We start from the raw sequence: 17149 nt of genomic DNA on the forward strand, positions 1-17149 counted from the left end.
TCTGCATTGATTTGAGAATTAATAGTTTTTACAAGCTGGGGCAATCTGAGCTGTTTTTAAGCATTTCCAGCCTTGCCATCCCATTTAATTCTTTAACTGGAAACTAGTTTAAGTGTGACCTTTCATGTGAGTGACTTGTCATTGAGCATTCATATATATATTTGAATTAAATGAAAAAGTAACCCAGTCCATATTACACAAAGTGCATCTGCACCTTGAGAAAATGGTGGCAGCTGATTGCCCTCAGCAGAATTAAGGGAAAACTCCTTTTCCTTTACTGCTTTTGAAAAGCAGGGGAAATACTGGCCTTGTTTTCCTGAGTGTATGATACAACTTAGAGCAATTAATGTCCCATCCATGTTGACATTTCTGGTACACAGGAGCTGATGGGCTTGTTCCAGAATAGCGTGTTTGCACACGCACCTTCTGGGATGGCTTGTCCAGCTGTAGCTGTACCTGGACACCAAGGCCAAACACTTGGGGGTTTTTAATTAACATTTATTTCATCCTTAGGCTACTGCTAACTGTACAATTACTATACAGGGAATGGCTCGTGCTCTGCAAGGAAATGTGTGCAACTAACAGTAGTGAAAGAGAAAAATCTTTTTTGAAATTGAATTAGCTAGCTAAAACTCTCCTTGTGTCCAACTTAAAATAATCTGTGAAGCCAGAGACTGAACAAAAATGCTGTCCTTGACAAGACATAGTCCTCCACACCCTTTCCTCTCTGTAATTTCCTTTCATTCTTCCCACTTTTCAGATTCAGGCAGTAGTTTCAGATAGGTTGGTCAGCAAGGTAGTTGGCAAGTAGTTGGCTAGGGGTTAAAGCAGTAGCCTGTCCTGCATGGTTATTATGAGGTCTGCAGCCACTGTCCTGAGCAGTGTTGGACAAGCTGGTGAATGTTTGTTCCAACTCCTTTTGTGTGAGTCTTGGGTAACATGTCCCTGCCTCATCTGATTGTTGTGAGGATGTATTTATATGTCTTTGATGGCTTCTGATGTTAGAGCAATGCAAGGTATAACAGCTCTCTTATGCAATTACGTGAAAACAATACATTATGTAGGTACCCATGAAAGCTAAAAATGGGAGATTAAACCACAGCAGCTAATTTGATAGGTTTGTTTGCACATCAGTCAAATAGCAGTGTTCCCTCTGTCTCTAGGCTTTTGTCTGGTGATGCTGGTAGACTACCAGGCTAGTCACACGCCTAACCAGTAGTTTTCTGTTTGTGTGGGTTTTTTTTTTTTTTATTTGCTGTGTTCGTGTTGCTCTAACTCCCTAATAAATGTCAAGTTATACTGGCTTTGAAAAATACACTTAATGTAAAAATGTGATAGTTATTTTTCTAATGTAATGATAAACACTGTAGTCAATTGGGCAGCTTCTAATTATCTCCATAGCAACTAAATTCAGTAAAAACTGAAAATAACTGATTCATGCAGTTCTATGCCAAGGGATGCATGTGGGCAATGTACTATCTGTTTGAAATGTCACACTCAGCTGGTGCATTCAAATGATGCATACTCTGCTGGCAGTGCCTCCCATTGCTTCTCTTAAGAAATAAGGAAATAGGATCTAGTTTTTCATTTGCAGTACTATTGGTTAAGAGAAATGGGCTCTTAAATGCCACCATTAGCGTTCCTCTACTTTTTGCTCCAGAATATTCAAAGAAAACCAGGAAGATCTGGTAGCAAGTAATTTGCTCTTTGCTTTGTTCCTCTCAGCCCATGGAAAGTGGCATTTTAGAGCTGTTTGTGTCAGTGCAAATGTTTTGTTTTAGTTAATATTGAACCTGCTCTTAACTAAACTTCTTTGGTTTGTTTCGCTTTAAAAGAAGTGGTTCTTGCAGGTGAGGATCATACATCTTAAATGTCATTACTCCTGTACCTCTAGTTCTTCTGTCTACTTTGTGTTTTGGCTCAGCAGTTGCATATGTCCCTGATAAATTTTAGGAGTACTAGTTAGAAACAATATCCAGAATATGTGTTCTCTTCCTCCCACTCGGTGTTGCCCTGGTCTCTGGCAGCCGCGTTCCTGCCATTACTCATTCCACCTAGGAGGGTTTGGAGCTGGAAGCCAGCAAAATGCGAGGGATTGCCTCGGAGGAGGCTCCTCTGAAATGGCTCGGATGCTTCTTGCTTTTCACATGCATATTTTAGGTTTGATTTTTTTCGGAGGTGCTGAGTGCCTGCATTTCCTGCGGACCTGCAGCCAGCCTTTCTTTCAAGATCGCACCTCTTTTCAAAGCCTCTATTCCTTAGCTTTTTAAACTAGTTCTCAAAGCTGGCCCGAGGGCATGAAAACTCGAAGATTATGTTATAGACCCCTGTGGTGGGGGTAATGGTGGGAGAGTTAGCACCTCTGGATGAGTGCCCTGTAGAGTTGCTGTTTGTACTGAGCCTCTCAAAGAACGGCTTTGCAATTAAATCCGTGCTTTAAATTCAGCGCCAAAACAGTATTTTGGAAGATTTGTTGTACAAGGTCTTCATCTGGGATATGTAGTAAGTGCCTGGCAATCCTGTGCGTGGAGGTGTTTATGTCATGGTTTTAAATGTGACTCTTAAACTTTTTTTCTTTCCCACTGAACTTCAGGAACATCTTGTTTCACACTTCAGTCTACTTACTTGTGTGTGTTTTGCAGGAATCTCTCGGAGCTTGCCCCAGGAATGGACAGCTACCTCCGTTTCTGGAGAAGAGTAGTGCCAGCTGAAGAAGCCTTCGAGGCGAGTCGACAAGTGTTCTGATAGCTCTGGGAAGAGCCGGGGAAGGGGCGACCCTGCAGACTTTCAGCCATGCCTTTCGGGCTGAAACTGCGGCGGACCAGGCGCTACAACGTCCTGAGCAAGAACTGCTTTGTGACCAGGATCCGTCTGCTGGACAGCAACGTGATCGAGTGCACCCTGTCCGTGGAGAGCACGGGGCAGGAGTGCCTGGAAGCTGTCGCTCAGAGGCTGGAATTACGCGAGGTAAGGGTAGCCCGAAGGACCATCTGTCACTGGCTAATTGGACACATTTTTAGCTCAGGCAGTCTGTGCGTTTGAGTCATGTTCTCGGGGCTGGCCAGATATGATCAGCAGCTGGAGCTTGGACAAACATACTCTGTATGTAAACATGTAAACCGACGGCAGAACGGCGCTCGGGGTTTTGGGCTGTTGCTCATCCATCATAGTTTTGAGAGCTCTTTGTAACACGAGTTTCTTTTCTTAGAAAGCCATGAGTGTTACTTTTTGAGCTGGGATGCCAGAGGACAAGTTACAGTAATTTTTTTTCTGAACGTAGCCCTGGTTTCACGACACTGATGGCTGAGTTATGCAGGTGGGAAGGAGACTACCCGCTTTTAAACATCTGCCTTCATGTAAATACTCTTGTTACTATAAAACTAAAGTGGGCAACAGTAACAACTAACAGTTGTGTTTTACTAGTAACAGTTGGAGGATGGTGGGTTTTCTTTTGGTTTTGTTTAATATTTCACATCTGAAATCCTAAAAGATTTCTTTTACATTCCCAATGCTTCTGGAAATGTTGAAGAAACCAGTCTCTATTCAAGACTGAAATCTTTAATTTTCTACTTCTTGCAGTAGAGTTTATTATTTAAGTGTTGAATCCTTTATAGAAATCCCTCTCCAATGTACCTGGCACAGGTGAACTGACTGACTTTTCTTATCTTCTGTGGCTCTCTGTGTGTATCCTACATGCTTCTAGACTTCTGCAGATCATAAATGGAAAGCCATTGCCTGGAAGTTGCTGTGTTATCATCTGGCTGTCTTGGCTGATACTGTCTGTAAGCACAGCTGAGAAATTAAAAAACTTGCAGTGTCTTATGCAGTTTGCCCATGGTAGTGGGGCAGCTGGAAGGTAGCATACAAATAACTACAATATCTGAAAACTAGAAAAAAAAAAAAAAAAAATTTTATTCTTTTTTTATAATGATAAAGAATGGGAGAAGAATCTCACTCTATGTATGTGTGTCCAGAATAGTCTGGAGAATATGCAGGAAGGAACAGAGCAGAGGGAATATTACATAGTGTTTTTCATAATTGGGTGGGTGGGGGGTTTGTTTGTTTGGTTGGTTTTTTTAACAAGAATTTTAGTAGAATCATCTTCCCCCCTTTACTTATAGAGATTAAGATTTATGAATAGATAATTTTTCCCTTCTCTTTTCTTTCTGTTGGTGATGCCCTAGGGTGTTCTTAGGGAAGAACTTCTCTCTTTCCTTCCAATGCAGAAAACATTGAAATGAATGAAGTGATTCTCCTCATGTTCCTTGTGAGCTTATCTAGTTGGTGCAGCAGAAATCTGGGGCCTTCTGATTCTCTCTGGAGGTTCACCTGCATTTGCAAACAATAGCTCTGTCAGCAGGTTAATGTTCTTTTCCACAAAACATTTTGTGATTTTAGAACATGTTTTGTTCCACTTTTGAACTGAAGTTCCAAAATTTTCCAGAGAAATGAAATTAGACAGTAAAGTAGCAAAAGAAGCTGTTTTGGTCCATGTTCAGTTCTATGGGGGTTTTCTATTGCTTTGGGTTTTTTTTAATTTTCAAAATTAATTCTGTCATGCAAAAAGAAATATGTCAGTACAAAAAGTTTGTGTTTCAAGATAAAAAAATATTTTAACAACATAGAAGAGAATGCTTTGATGTTGTTGGAACGCATTCCCTTTCTTTCATCACCCTCCCTGCTTTTTTTTCTAAACAAGGTTTTGGCATCATTGAACTGGTTTTGTAAAGTGCAGATTTCAACAGTGCAGCATTTTTTGACAGAAGTGGGTGTTTTGGGTTTTTTTTTAAGGAGAGAATTACCTAGCTCTTTCAACTCTGAGAGGGTCTCCCTATATCTTCTTTTGCTCCTTGGATGAGAAATAATTGGAGCTGGCAAGGTTGGAGGGGACTGGTGCTGTTCTTTCTTTCAGGCCCCAAATTCAGTTCTTCTTCTGCCCTTGTAGTCTTCCTGCCGCTGTTCATAAGGATGATGAGGTAATTTGATGACTGTCCCCTTTCCTCTCTGAGCTTTGTGAAAATATTTTTGACCCTTCTGTAGAATTTGGGTGGTCAGTGAGTTCAAAAACTATGGTAAACCTACATTTCTACAAGATTTTGTGCAACTGGATAGCTGGGTAGAGAAGCCTGTTAAGTATACCTTAGGTATACTTTTTACCTGAGGCAAAAATCCTTGCAAGCATTCGTATCAGAGATAGACTCTTAAAATTCCCTGAATGCAGCAAAAACTGCAGCTGGCATATATGCCTTTTCTTAGAATCCTGATTTGCAGACTGTGATGTACAAGTAAGGATAAGCCAACCTTCATTAAGTCCCATGCTAACAAAACAGTGCTAAAATCCTGTTTGTCTCCTCCATGCAGTCTCAGTTTGGTAACTGAGGTAATACCTCAGTTTGGTCTTATGTTCAAATAAATCCCAGATGTACCACAACTTTTACCTTCAAGTTAGGAATGCATCCATGTCTCACTCAATCCAATTTCTTAGAAATAAACAAAAAACTGTCCAAACCCTCCCTGCTGGAAAGCAAAAATCTTTGAGATTATGCCTTGTTGTGAGGGACTGTCGATCATACCACACATGACTGAAAAACAGTATCTGGTGGATTATGCATATTTCTATTTGATCTCTGGGGAATGCAACTCCCTGCCTGACTGACTCAGGGTTCAGGAATAGGTCAGTAGAAAGTGGAGCCATGTAACTACTGTAAAATCTGGTTTTATCCTTTTCAGCAAAGCTCTTGACAAAGCATCAGGTCTTCTACTTGAACAGTTACTGGTTCCAATAAAATGAGTTCTTATTCCAGCATTATGTAAAAGGTAAAGAGAAGAAGAGGCGAGGAAGGGAGAGGAAAGACAAGGTCAAGAATGTCATTTTATAATCTTGTATGTATGTGCACATATTGTAGAAAGGATTTTTTTCCCCAGTATAATGGCATTTTCCCATTCCACTTCCAGACTAAGTGAACCTGCTTGAAGTAGCAGAGTAATCTGTACAAATCTGTTGGGAGTCTTCATGTTTCCTTATTCTTTTTGTTCTTTTAAATTCACTTTCTAAAATGTTAAAATGTTTAAAGGTGGTCTGCTATGATATATTGTAAGTGGGGGAGAGGGCAAAATGGTTCTTTCCAACCAAAATTATTCTTGTGAGCCAAAGATAGCAGGGCTTAATGTTTTTTGCCTCGAGAACCTGGAACTCCAGCTTTAGTTGGCCAGTTAACCAGATGCTTTAACAAACACTGAGCTGGGCTTGATGAATCTTTTAGAATTACATTTGCTTGTTTAGTAATATTCTGTCATCTCCTGAGGGTGACAATTCTACTTGTTTGGCCAAGCGTAAAGGCAGGGGGACTTGGACTTGGACTGGACTTGGGAGGATAGCAAGTCCAAAACAAATATGTTGCCTTCTGAACTGGCAGCTATAATGTCACCTATTTTAAGACTTCCCAGTGCAGTTTTTGTATGTCCGGCGTTGCAACTCGCTGTATTTTGAGAATCGCCTTTTCATTCGGGCATCCAAGTGCTCTGGTTCTTGTTTGCTGCTTTAGCAGAGGACCACAGCTCCTGGAGGCGTGTAAACCAATTTCCTTGTACCACATATGAAGTCACATGTGGTAGGTGAGACAAATTTTAAAACCTCAAGGGTAATATGTGTTACTTCAGAGCCTGACAGCTGTAGGAAATCTGAGTGAAGTCAGTGGTTCACTTTGTGCAGACGGACAAACAGACCAGCTTTTGGAATCAACCTAGTTTTCATTCGGCTGCTTATGGATAGAAGATCTCATTTTTTTATAACCTCAACTAGTTTTTGGGGTGCTTTGTGGGCTGGACAGCATGGCATGACTTGCCTTCTGGAGAGCCAAGTGCCTTCTCATAGCATGCTGAACTTGATGGTCCAGCCGTTTCCAGTTCCACATTCTTCTGTTCCTTTTTGGGGATTACTGATATTCCTAGAGGGGAGGGTCTCTTCAGGTGTGCACAGTAGTGGCTACAGAAGTCCTCCACTCTAGGTTCTTAAAAAACACATTACATTTTCAAGAAGTGAAGTTGCTGACAACAGGGACCTGTTGTTCAAATAACTGTGTGGATTGTCTCTCCAAAGTGCATGAATTTGTGACATGAACTCTGATCTGATATCAGTTCCTGTGCTTCAGCTGCAATAGCTTGATCCTCTCCAGGCTGCTTTCCAGGAAAACAATTGTCTTCTAGTTGTGCAAAATGCGTGCTGCCATGTTTGCTCCACAGTACCTGCTGTAATCTAGAAGCTTCAACACTGTATTTCATTTACTTCTTGTTCCTTGGAATTGCTTCTAGATTTGGTACTTGAAGAACCTTTCTACTGCAGCAAATCTAAACTTGTGCTGTCTCCCAGCCCCCACTCAAAGGAGAGGGACTGTGCTCATTTGAGCTGTTTAACTGCAATACCTTAATTCCTTGAATAACTCTTCTAGACTTCAGAGTCCAAATCTTCTTCTTTGGTAGATGTTTTACAAGTACTTCACACTTCAGATTTGGGTTCTAGGTGTTGTGAATGTTTACTTTTTCAAGTAATACGGAAGCTCTGTTTTCGCATCTCCACAGTGTTTCTTGCTGAGGATGAGCTTCCCTGCAGTGATTTTCAAGTGTGTTAAAGGGTCTCCCTTAAGAGGTGGTAAAATCACTGTTTTTTTCTGCCTTCACATTAGTTCCTTTTCTCTGCTGCCTCTACTGTCCCTCCCACCTTCATTTTAATCTAATTACTACCATGGTGAACTCATCAGAAAGAACTTTTTATCCACTGGTGACTACAAAGGGAGAGTAGAAATATATCAGGGAATATTTGTGAGGTTATTTTTGTTTGATATTTATCCTGTGGGAGGCTCTGACTTCTTGATTTATTTGTGCCCTAGATAGGTAGATTGATTGACTGATTATTGAAGATACTTTTAATTTCTAGGAGGAAATACTACAAAAGAACAAGTTTGCTTCACTGTACCAGACTGAGCAGTGCTCAAGCTGTTTGTCAGGCTTAAATGAGGAATCAAGTTCAATTAGTTATCTCCTTAGTTAAATGCTAGTCTGGATTTTGTCCAAAGTTGAAAATATGTATGTAATGAGACCCTAAAGTAAGTACACCTGTGCTCCCATTCAGAGTCTTGCATTATTGTCTCTTGCATGCCCTCAGCTGTAAAGTAGTTGGAACAGTGTTTCCCCTGCTGGTTTGTTGCTGTTTGTAAACATTTAAAATTTTTGGTATTGCATTACTTGTCCCTGTGTTGTGTGCTAAGTCATACCAGAATGAAGCAGGCTGTTCATGGTGGATTTTGCAAAGTTTAACATCTGCAATTTGTCTGCTATGGTGTTTTTCACTTTTTCTTCAGATCTGTAGTCATAGTACTTGATGTTTAAGTGCTTTTAAATAAAATCTTTCATGATGGATTGGCTATTCTTCAGCTGCTTTATTGCCACTTTGTAGCTCTAGTTCCAAGTGCTGTTCTGTGTTAATTCCTCTTCACCGGCAGCAGTCCCACGTGGCTCATACAGTAGCTGCTACAGCCGTTTAGATTTGCGCTGGGCAGGAAACAGCTGAGGTTTCCAACCTGGTATTTCTGTAGAGCCTAGAGCAAACAACTTGTGTGTGATGTGCACGTTCTAAGTGTATGCTTGTCCATCATAAAACGTTGTGAGTGTGTTAAAAAAAAGAAGAGTGAACAATTCTGTGTTGGGTAAATGATTCTGATATTGGTTGATATATTTTGACATATGCATGTGGGTTTGCATTCTTTTTTTTTTCTAGTTGGAAGAGTCCTTGTGCTTTGTGTGCAGTGGGCCTGATCCAAAGTCTCATGAAGCCTTTGCACTTTAATTCAGGCTTAGTGTTTGCTGTCTGTTCACAAAGAACAGGTGTCCCTTAAGAAAACACTCAGGCACTTTCTGTAAATCATTTATGTCACCTGTGTCGCAATGTCAGGTAAAACTCTTCAATATGCATTTGGGAGAGATGGTAGGAGGCAGATAGTGCACTGTGAAGTATATTGCAATATCAATTTGTCATTGTCTTCAAAATGTCCCACAAAAAAGGGCAATAAAAAAGAAATTACTCTGATTTTGCATATGGAAAAAAGTACACAATGCCATCTGTTCATATTTGCATTTGTGACATTGTGTGTGTGATCTAGCTGGCAAAGGTAAACTGACACTCATGTGTTTCTTTATCTAGACTCACTACTTCGGCCTTTGGTTTCTCAGCAAGAGCCAGCAAGACCGCTGGGTTGAACTGGAAAAGCCTCTGAAGAAGCAGCTGGACAAATTTGCCAATGAGCCTTTGCTTTTCTTTGGGGTAATGTTCTATGTGCCCAGTGTTTCCCGACTGCAGCAGGAGGTAACAAGGTATGTGCTTCCCTCTGTTCACAGTCTTGTGATGGAGCTGGGAGAGGATGGGACTGTGATAGAGCATCTGAGAGAAACAGTTGCTCTGTTTCTGGCATTCAGTATTTGCTCAGGTGTCATCTGGTTATTTCCTTTCCTGATGATTGCCCAAATGGGAAAAAAAATTGGAGTAGTCACCACTTGATTATGTCTGCTTGGGAAGAAGAAAAAGAAAGCTGTCTCACTGAATGATTGTGCATGACCAACTGCAGGGTAAAAATGGGAGTAAGAGTTATATGACTAAAAACCTGACATAAATTTTAAAAAGGACCATGGTGACCATGCTTTTTCTTCTGTAACTTTCTACTGATGAAAAGGAAGCCACAAAGAAACTCTATATAGAGTTTTAGTTTATGATTCTTAAGCCTACGTGTGCTTTGGTGAAAGTGAACTTTGGCATTTTTTTTCCCAAGTTTTGCTCATCCCACTCTTGATTTTCCCGTATGCTTCACAAAAAGATTAAAACTGTTAATAGGGCATTAGTCCTTTAATTATGATTAGGGCGTATCTTTGCAAACAACTTCAGTGGGAATTAGTCTTTTATTCAGAGCCCTGTGCTACAGTTGTAACAATACAACTGTTTTGGGGGGCTATTTTTGTAAACCACATCACTGTGTGGTTTTTGCACATCTGTGCTGTATTGAAATTTAATAATACAAAAAAGAGAGTGAGGAGAAAAAAAGCCCACCTCACCTAAAAAGGGGTGGAATTGTTTTCTTTTTAACCAAAATTATTTCATTTATCTAGTCTGAGCAAAGTTGTGTCAGCACTACTAAAGGTAAAGCCTGGAATAAGTGGGTGAAGGCTTCAGGGTGGCAGAAGCCTTGCCACTGAAAAAAACCTGCTGTTGCTGAAACCCTAGAATTCACTAATTGGTCATAATAGCTAGGAAAAGATATATAAATAGTGAAGAAAGAATGGACTTAATCTTAGAAGGCATGCAAGATATGAAGCAATTTTTAATATTGTAGATTGTATATTTTAAAGGATCTTTATTTGACACTGAACTGGGGAGTTGGTGTTGGTAGGATATGAAATAATTATGTCTTGAAATGGCAGCTGTCAAGCCTTGACTACAATGTATGCTGAATTCTTGCCAAAGAGTGGGATAAAAGCATCATAAAACTTCAATTTCTCTGAAAACAGACCAAACACTGATGCTTGTCTGTATCTGTGTGTTCCTCCTTAGTACGTGCTGGGAGAGGGAAGCCTCAGTACCTTTTCCTTCAGAATTATTTTAACGTGCAGACGGAATGTCTGAAATGTTGTGTTGCTCAATTTGTCAGCCCAATCCTGGCCTAGTTGTGTGCAAGGAAGAAGCATTGTAGCTACTTGGATGCTATTATCTCTTCAAGCTGCAGCCTGCAGTGCTGATTGCTCATTCATAGCTCACCTGCCGAGGTATATTTGCTCATTCTGCCCAGGCTGGTAGTAACAAAGCATTTCAGTGACAATTGAACTTCACAGAACTCTCAACTGGAGTGGCTGCTGAATTGTTTTTTTTTCTGAAGTGATTGATAGCATAAGCTGTAGAGTCTTATAAGTGCCTTTTATGTTTCTTTAAAGGTGTGTAGCAAAGCCAGCAATTTACTAGAGGATTTCAGATACAGAATCGCCTGTTAAGATTTGTTTGTTTGTTTCATGGAGTGGAATTGCTGCACTGTGATGGCAGCAAACCTTCAACCGTGCAGTAGGTAGATTCATGTTTGAGGCAATGGTGGGGACTTGGAGGATTCTTCTGAAACAACTGGCAGAGAAAGGCTTTGTTTAAAACCTGATTAGATGCACAGATGGATGTGGGCTTATAGGCTTTTTTTTTTTGTCTCTTGCTAAATTGATTCAACATTTGCTTTTATTTTGTTAGTGGCTGCTTCTAGGATTAGACTTGATCATGATATGATTACATGTGATATTGAGGTAGGCACTGGACTCACCCACTCAGTGCCTGTGTATTTGACTTATATTTAGGTACAAATGACAAATCTGTCTGAAATGTAGAACTTGTGATGAGACACTTCATCCCCTTCTGGGAGGCTGCAGAACCACCACAAAAAAACCCAACCCCAAAACACAACCACCACCAAAGGCCGAAGATGCAGAGGTGGTGACAGTACTGCCAGCAGTTGATCTGACACCTTTGTAACCTTCTCCAAGTGGAAACATCTCCAGCCCTGAGCTTGCCTGGCTGTGTTTGGAATTGGAGGTGAAACCCATCTCTCAGCAGCAAGCTTTTAGTTAATTGTAGACTCCAGGGTTTCCAGGGTTGATTAATATTCCTTGAAGATGATGAAGTCTTCTGAGAATGCTTCAGCAAACACTGACATAATGCACAAGTATTCAAAAACTAGGGAGTTGGTTTCCTGAGCTGGTTTACTCTGCCTCTGAGCTGTAGGATTATAGACTTGATAGCTGGTTTTGAAAAATTTGTCGCCAAATTGAATATTCCTTCCTGTTTCCAGTGACTGCAACCTCCTGCCTCATATACTGTCATTGCAAAAAGGAAAAATGATGCAAGTCTTTTAGGCTTTATTGGATGAGATGAGCATTACTTAGGGTGTCAGTCACTGGCTCTGAGGTAGTGTTCCTTAATAATTTTGTTTGAAAGATCATCTGAAAGATCTCTTCAAAACAGTATGTGAACCATTTTCTGTTTGGCTGTTCTTAGTGGTTGGGACCAACAGGAAGACTCCTGATACCAACACTACAGTATTTATAAAATTATAACTCCTTTACATCTTATCATTACTACTGGAGGTAGAAAATGCTAATTATGCCTCCAGGCCCCTGGATTTTAACTGCCTGCAGGTTTTGGTAGTGGTCAGGAGCTCTTTGTGGTTTCTCTGGTAACCTCCTGTATTGACAAGCCAAGTTTGGAGGCAGAAATAAAGGTGAGTAACATTGCTCCAAGAACTGTGTCCCAGTGCTGGACACAGACTCGATGGAAACCTGTCCACATGTGCCATGCTGGGAGAGGAGTGGAATAGCAGTGTAGTGAGAAGTCAGTTCTGTCCCTCACAGGGTGTCACAGTGTGGGAAGGGCAGATGCTTTACTGAAGTCAAACGCAAGCAGCAGTTGCAGAGTGGTTGAGGTTGGAAGGTATCTCTGGAGATTGTCTGCTCAGAGCAAGGTCAGCTAGGGGAGATTGCTCTAGGACCATTTCCCATTGGGTATGGAAGGAGAGATTCCACACTTACTCTGGGAAATCTTTTCAGTCACTCTTGCAATAAAGAAGGGGGTTTATGTTTAGAAGGCGTGCCATGTATTTCACTTTGTGCCCAAATGACCCCATAATTTCAAATTGTTCATTGATGCTGAGTTGGTGAGTGGGTTACCTGGGTTGGCCATGTAACTGATTATTTAGGACCTGTAGAGCTGCAGGCACCTGCCATATAAATACAAGTACTGTCATGTCTTCATTTGGGATGGCTGCCTGTAGTTAATTTGTAAGAGGTGTTTCTGATAATATGAGAGCCTGTGATAAAGAAAATGAAAAGACAAGACTGCCAGAGCAGTTTGTTTAGCTCTTAAGCTCTTAAAAGCCAACCTCTGAGACCTGCAAGAAAAGATGAAGCAAAGAGTACTCTGGGGAGCACATTAATTGTTTTAGTAGGTCACATCTGATTGTGGCTTGCAGCCCTTTCCTTCTTTGCTACAAGACTGACATTTGCTTGAAGATGAAAATATTAGTGGTGTAGAGGTTTTTTTTCTCTCTGAATGAAGTTAATCACTGGGACAGGGTAAGAAGCACCTGCAGGACATTGCCAGTCTTGTTCAATTCGTGGTTTTGAATGCAAATGCTGGGGCTACTCAGGGCAGTCATGTTTTCTGACCTGTGATGGATGCTTCCCAAGGATGTCCCAGGGAAATGTACAGAAAGCAGACACCAGTTGTAGAGTACCTGTTTTTTGTTTCTGGCAGTGGCCATGACATAAATATTATTGCTATGCCTTACTTTCAGTGCATTGTACTCTTGGCATTAAGCCTTCTCCTAGGAAAGCTATTTCCTACATTCTAGGCCTCTTATTTCTCTACCCTTTCTATGCTGTTTCTTTTTGCTTGAATTGAGGCTCCCATCTGTATATATTCCCTGTTCTAATCCTGTCTCTTCCAAGCTCTCAGTGACTCCAGCATCTCCCTGGCCACTGGTCGTGGCATTCTACTGGTCCCCAGTCCCACAGATGTTTTCCATTTTCACAGATTAATTAAACCTCCATGATAATTCCTTAAGTTGTCGGTAGGAGTTTTCACCATGTTATTATTTTTACAATTTGAAAATTTCTAGAAGAATTTGTGATAAACAGAATTAAAAAACCAAAACAAGCAAACAACACCAAAAAACCCCTCTTCAGACTCAATGGCAGTTATAGCAGGAGTAATTTGGTGGGAGTATGGGGATTGGCACATTAGCAAAAAGCATTTTTCATGGAAGGCTACTTAGACAACCTCTTTTTAGTCATCCAGCTGTTCTCAGTGAGCAGCCATCGCAGATGGAGATGCTGTGTGTGCTTTTGGCATATTTAAAGCACCTGGGATCTGCATACTGTCTGATATAAAGCAGTCTTTGTGATGCCCTGTAGAGTAGATATTTGCATAGATTAGACATATAAATCTGCCTTTTATTTTCTGCTAACTCCTCAGAGAGGAGGCATCCTTTCAAGCATTTATTTTAAAAAAAGTCTTTGTACAGTGTCTAAAGTAAACAAGCTTGCTTTCACTGTGCTCTTGTTCCAAAAACAGAGAACCCACACACTCTTGTGGCTTTCTGAAAACGTGGGTGCAATGCTGCTTTCTGCACAATTATCAGACAATTCAGGGCCTTTTTCTTTTCTCTCCTTTCCACAGTTCTAAGGGAAAACTGAAGTCACATTTTGCTCCCCACGGTATCTCTTTCTTAGCGCATGATACTGCTGTGCTTTGGTCTGGTTTTCTTTTTTCTTTCCTGGAAGAAGTTTTCAGTATCTTACTAGGTGCTCTGTACTCAGTAGTATCCAGTGGCTTTTGTGGTATTGCAGAGTGGGATATAATTCTGGGAAGTGAGAGCAGTTCCCAGTGTGGGTGCCCCCATGGAGCCGAGCTCCCGTGGTGCTCTGCATGGTAGGTCTGGCATACACAACTCTGTAGGGAGGGAGATGTTCCAGCACCTGAAGTGTGCTGCATTGGGCTTCTGCCCCAAGTTCAGCTGTCAGCTCTGCATTTCCCCAGAAGAACGTGCTGTACAGCTTTCCTGTGAAAGGAAGCAGTGTTTGGAATGGGATGGCTGCACCTGCAAAGTGTGGGAATAAATGTGTTTGCAGGTGGAAAATTAGAGCCTCCCAGGCCTCTTTTCTGGATGGTATGTGAAAATTCAGCCTCAAACTTACCCTCTTTTAACTAAGTGAATATTTATTTCCCTGATATTTTGCTGCCATTCCCTTTTCTTCACCATTTCTTGTGGCTGTTTTTTTTAATTGTCTTTTAAGGAAATATTTCTTCTTCACTGTTCCCAGCCTTTCCCTGTCTTTGTTTTTCTATGCGTGTTAGTTGAAGACCTTTTAAGTAGAAGTTCTTCTAAAGCATAAAGAGGTACAGACTCCTAGGACTATATGAATTTTTAAATTATGTGAGTATAAAGTAGAGGGGAAAAATTAGTGTTTGAGTGCTTCATATTTACAGGGAAAAATGCTTTCACAAATCTGTTTATAAGAAAACTGGATTTTTTACCTTCCCTCAAAAAAGTCCTTGTCTACTTGAGCTTATCTTTGCTTTTAGTCTGCTGTGCTTTTCTTTTTTTTTATTTTTTTTAAAGCTAAAGTTTCACATCCTCCTGTGTAGCTAGCTTTTAATACAAGTCCAATCAGCTGCAGATTTCTACCAGTCCCTGCAGTCTTTTCTGCTAGTTACTGCTCCTTACACTGTGCTTTTAATTTCTGCGTTAAGGCTGGATATCACATATCCTCCTGTGCCAGCCTGGTTTTGTGGCAAGCTCAGTGAAGTGGAACTCTTTTGGCTGTTAAGGATGTGACATTTACATGTGACAAGTACATGAGGCTGCTTTGCTTTTTATGGTCAGTCACACCTGCAGCTTGTGGCTGCAGAAGTTTCTGTGTGTACTTTTGAGCTCATGGTAGTTGGTTTGGCTTCATTGTCCAAAATAATTATTTTGAATATCACACTGTGCTGGAAAAAACAGCACAATGTGTACAATCAGATTTGGTCCAGACATCCTGGACTGTGCTTGCCTGAAGCGAGGACTAACCAATTGTGTGCCCGTGCTTGTTACTACGCCACAGAAAGACCTATAGGATTTTTTAAAATGCCAGTGGTTCTCAAAAATGTACGAACACTTAACAAATTTTTGATGAAAGTACAGAAAAATAGCATGCAGGATGGGAGGAGAAAAGAGATACCTGTTTTAGTTGAGTGGATTGATAAATGAGAGAGAACTGAGTGATATGTGGCAAATGGGAAGGTGGAGTGTTTAAAGCAAAAAAACTCCAGAGTTGGTCTTTTACATATGGAGGTTTAAGTCAGAATTTAACCCTTCAATGTTACTGGTGTGTAACAGAGTGAAAAAAAAGTTTAGTTTTCAGGCAGCAGAAGTCTCACTGCCTTGCCTCTTCCTAGGAGCCTTTGTCAGTTTGTGTTTATAGTGTACTTACCATCACATGTTTTAGGGGCATGCCTGCTGTCTTGGAAAGATCTTATCTGGAGGCAAGCTATGTAGTTTCCAGAAAAATTATTGCACTCATTGCCTGCTTTTCTGGGAAGTGTCATGGCTACATTGCTCGTGCTGATGAGCTCTAATCACACCACACAGGAAAGGCCCTGACACACAGCCCTCCCTCTTGGCACCAGAAACAGCTGCGTGCTGGAAAGATGATGTACCTCCTCTTCACTAAGGAGCAAAAGTATTGTCTCCAACATAAATATGATATTAATGGTCAGAAGAGTCATGTATTTTTAACTATTTCCAGTTATAAAGTTTGTCAGTTCCCTTTCTTTCTTAGATTGAACTGGACACTTGTGTAGCATAAACTAGTGTAGCATCTTTCTTTTAGAATATTTCCAACTTTATAGTTATATATATATTTATATATATATATATATCATATTTCTATTTTATAGAGAGATTTGGATCAATGGACTGCAATGTTAAATGATATACATGAATTAAACCAGTTTCTGCTATACATAGAATCTGTATCAAATGAACAGAAAAGGACAGGGTAAGAATGTATAAGAATGGCAGACCTTAGAAAGGGAAGATAATTTAATCCCATCAATCTTGTCAAAACTTGTGTTCTCAGCTAAATGATTTGGGGAGTCAAATTACTGGGTAAGTTTTGACAGAGGAATGGTGTGAAACAACAGTGAAAGGGCATGGGGTGCCAACTGCCCCATATGTGGTGGTACTGATTCTTTCCTGTTTAACTAGAAGAACTAATAGAGGGTGCTGTAGGTATGTGCTGAGTAATGAAACACAGCAAAAGAAGAGCTGGGACAAATACTAATATAAGTGCCTTATTCATGAGAGTATTTGTGAGATATCATGGTGAAATCTCCCAGAGCAAGTAGTAGGAACTCTGGAGCTGAAATTTTATAAATTGAGGCAAATAAATTTTTGCTGGAACAGAATTCCTTTGGTTTTAGATGGCTGTTGACAGCCTGCATGACCATACAAACCCCAGTTCTGTTCAGGGTCCTCAAGTTGATTCTTACAATTGGAACTGCACCCCATCTCCCAAAGCTGGGAGAAAGGCAAGC

At 40.6% G+C, this 17149-nt stretch overlaps 1 protein-coding gene across 1 annotated transcript in view; it reads left to right on the forward strand.

Annotated features, from left to right (window-relative positions):
* Positions 1 to 17149, forward strand: part of PTPN14 (protein tyrosine phosphatase non-receptor type 14) — a 109928-nt gene that overhangs the window by 36740 nt on the left and 56039 nt on the right. The window contains exons 2-3 of the mRNA XM_053937962.1: positions 2643 to 2967; positions 9197 to 9366. Of these exons, the coding sequence (XP_053793937.1) occupies positions 2794 to 2967; positions 9197 to 9366 (344 nt within the window). The 5' untranslated portion in view covers positions 2643 to 2793. The remainder of the gene's footprint in view (positions 1 to 2642; positions 2968 to 9196; positions 9367 to 17149) is intronic.

Source organism: Vidua chalybeata, chromosome 3 (assembly GCF_026979565.1).
Source record: "Vidua chalybeata isolate OUT-0048 chromosome 3, bVidCha1 merged haplotype, whole genome shotgun sequence".
In the NCBI taxonomy this organism is placed as follows: Eukaryota; Metazoa; Chordata; class Aves; order Passeriformes; family Viduidae; genus Vidua; species Vidua chalybeata.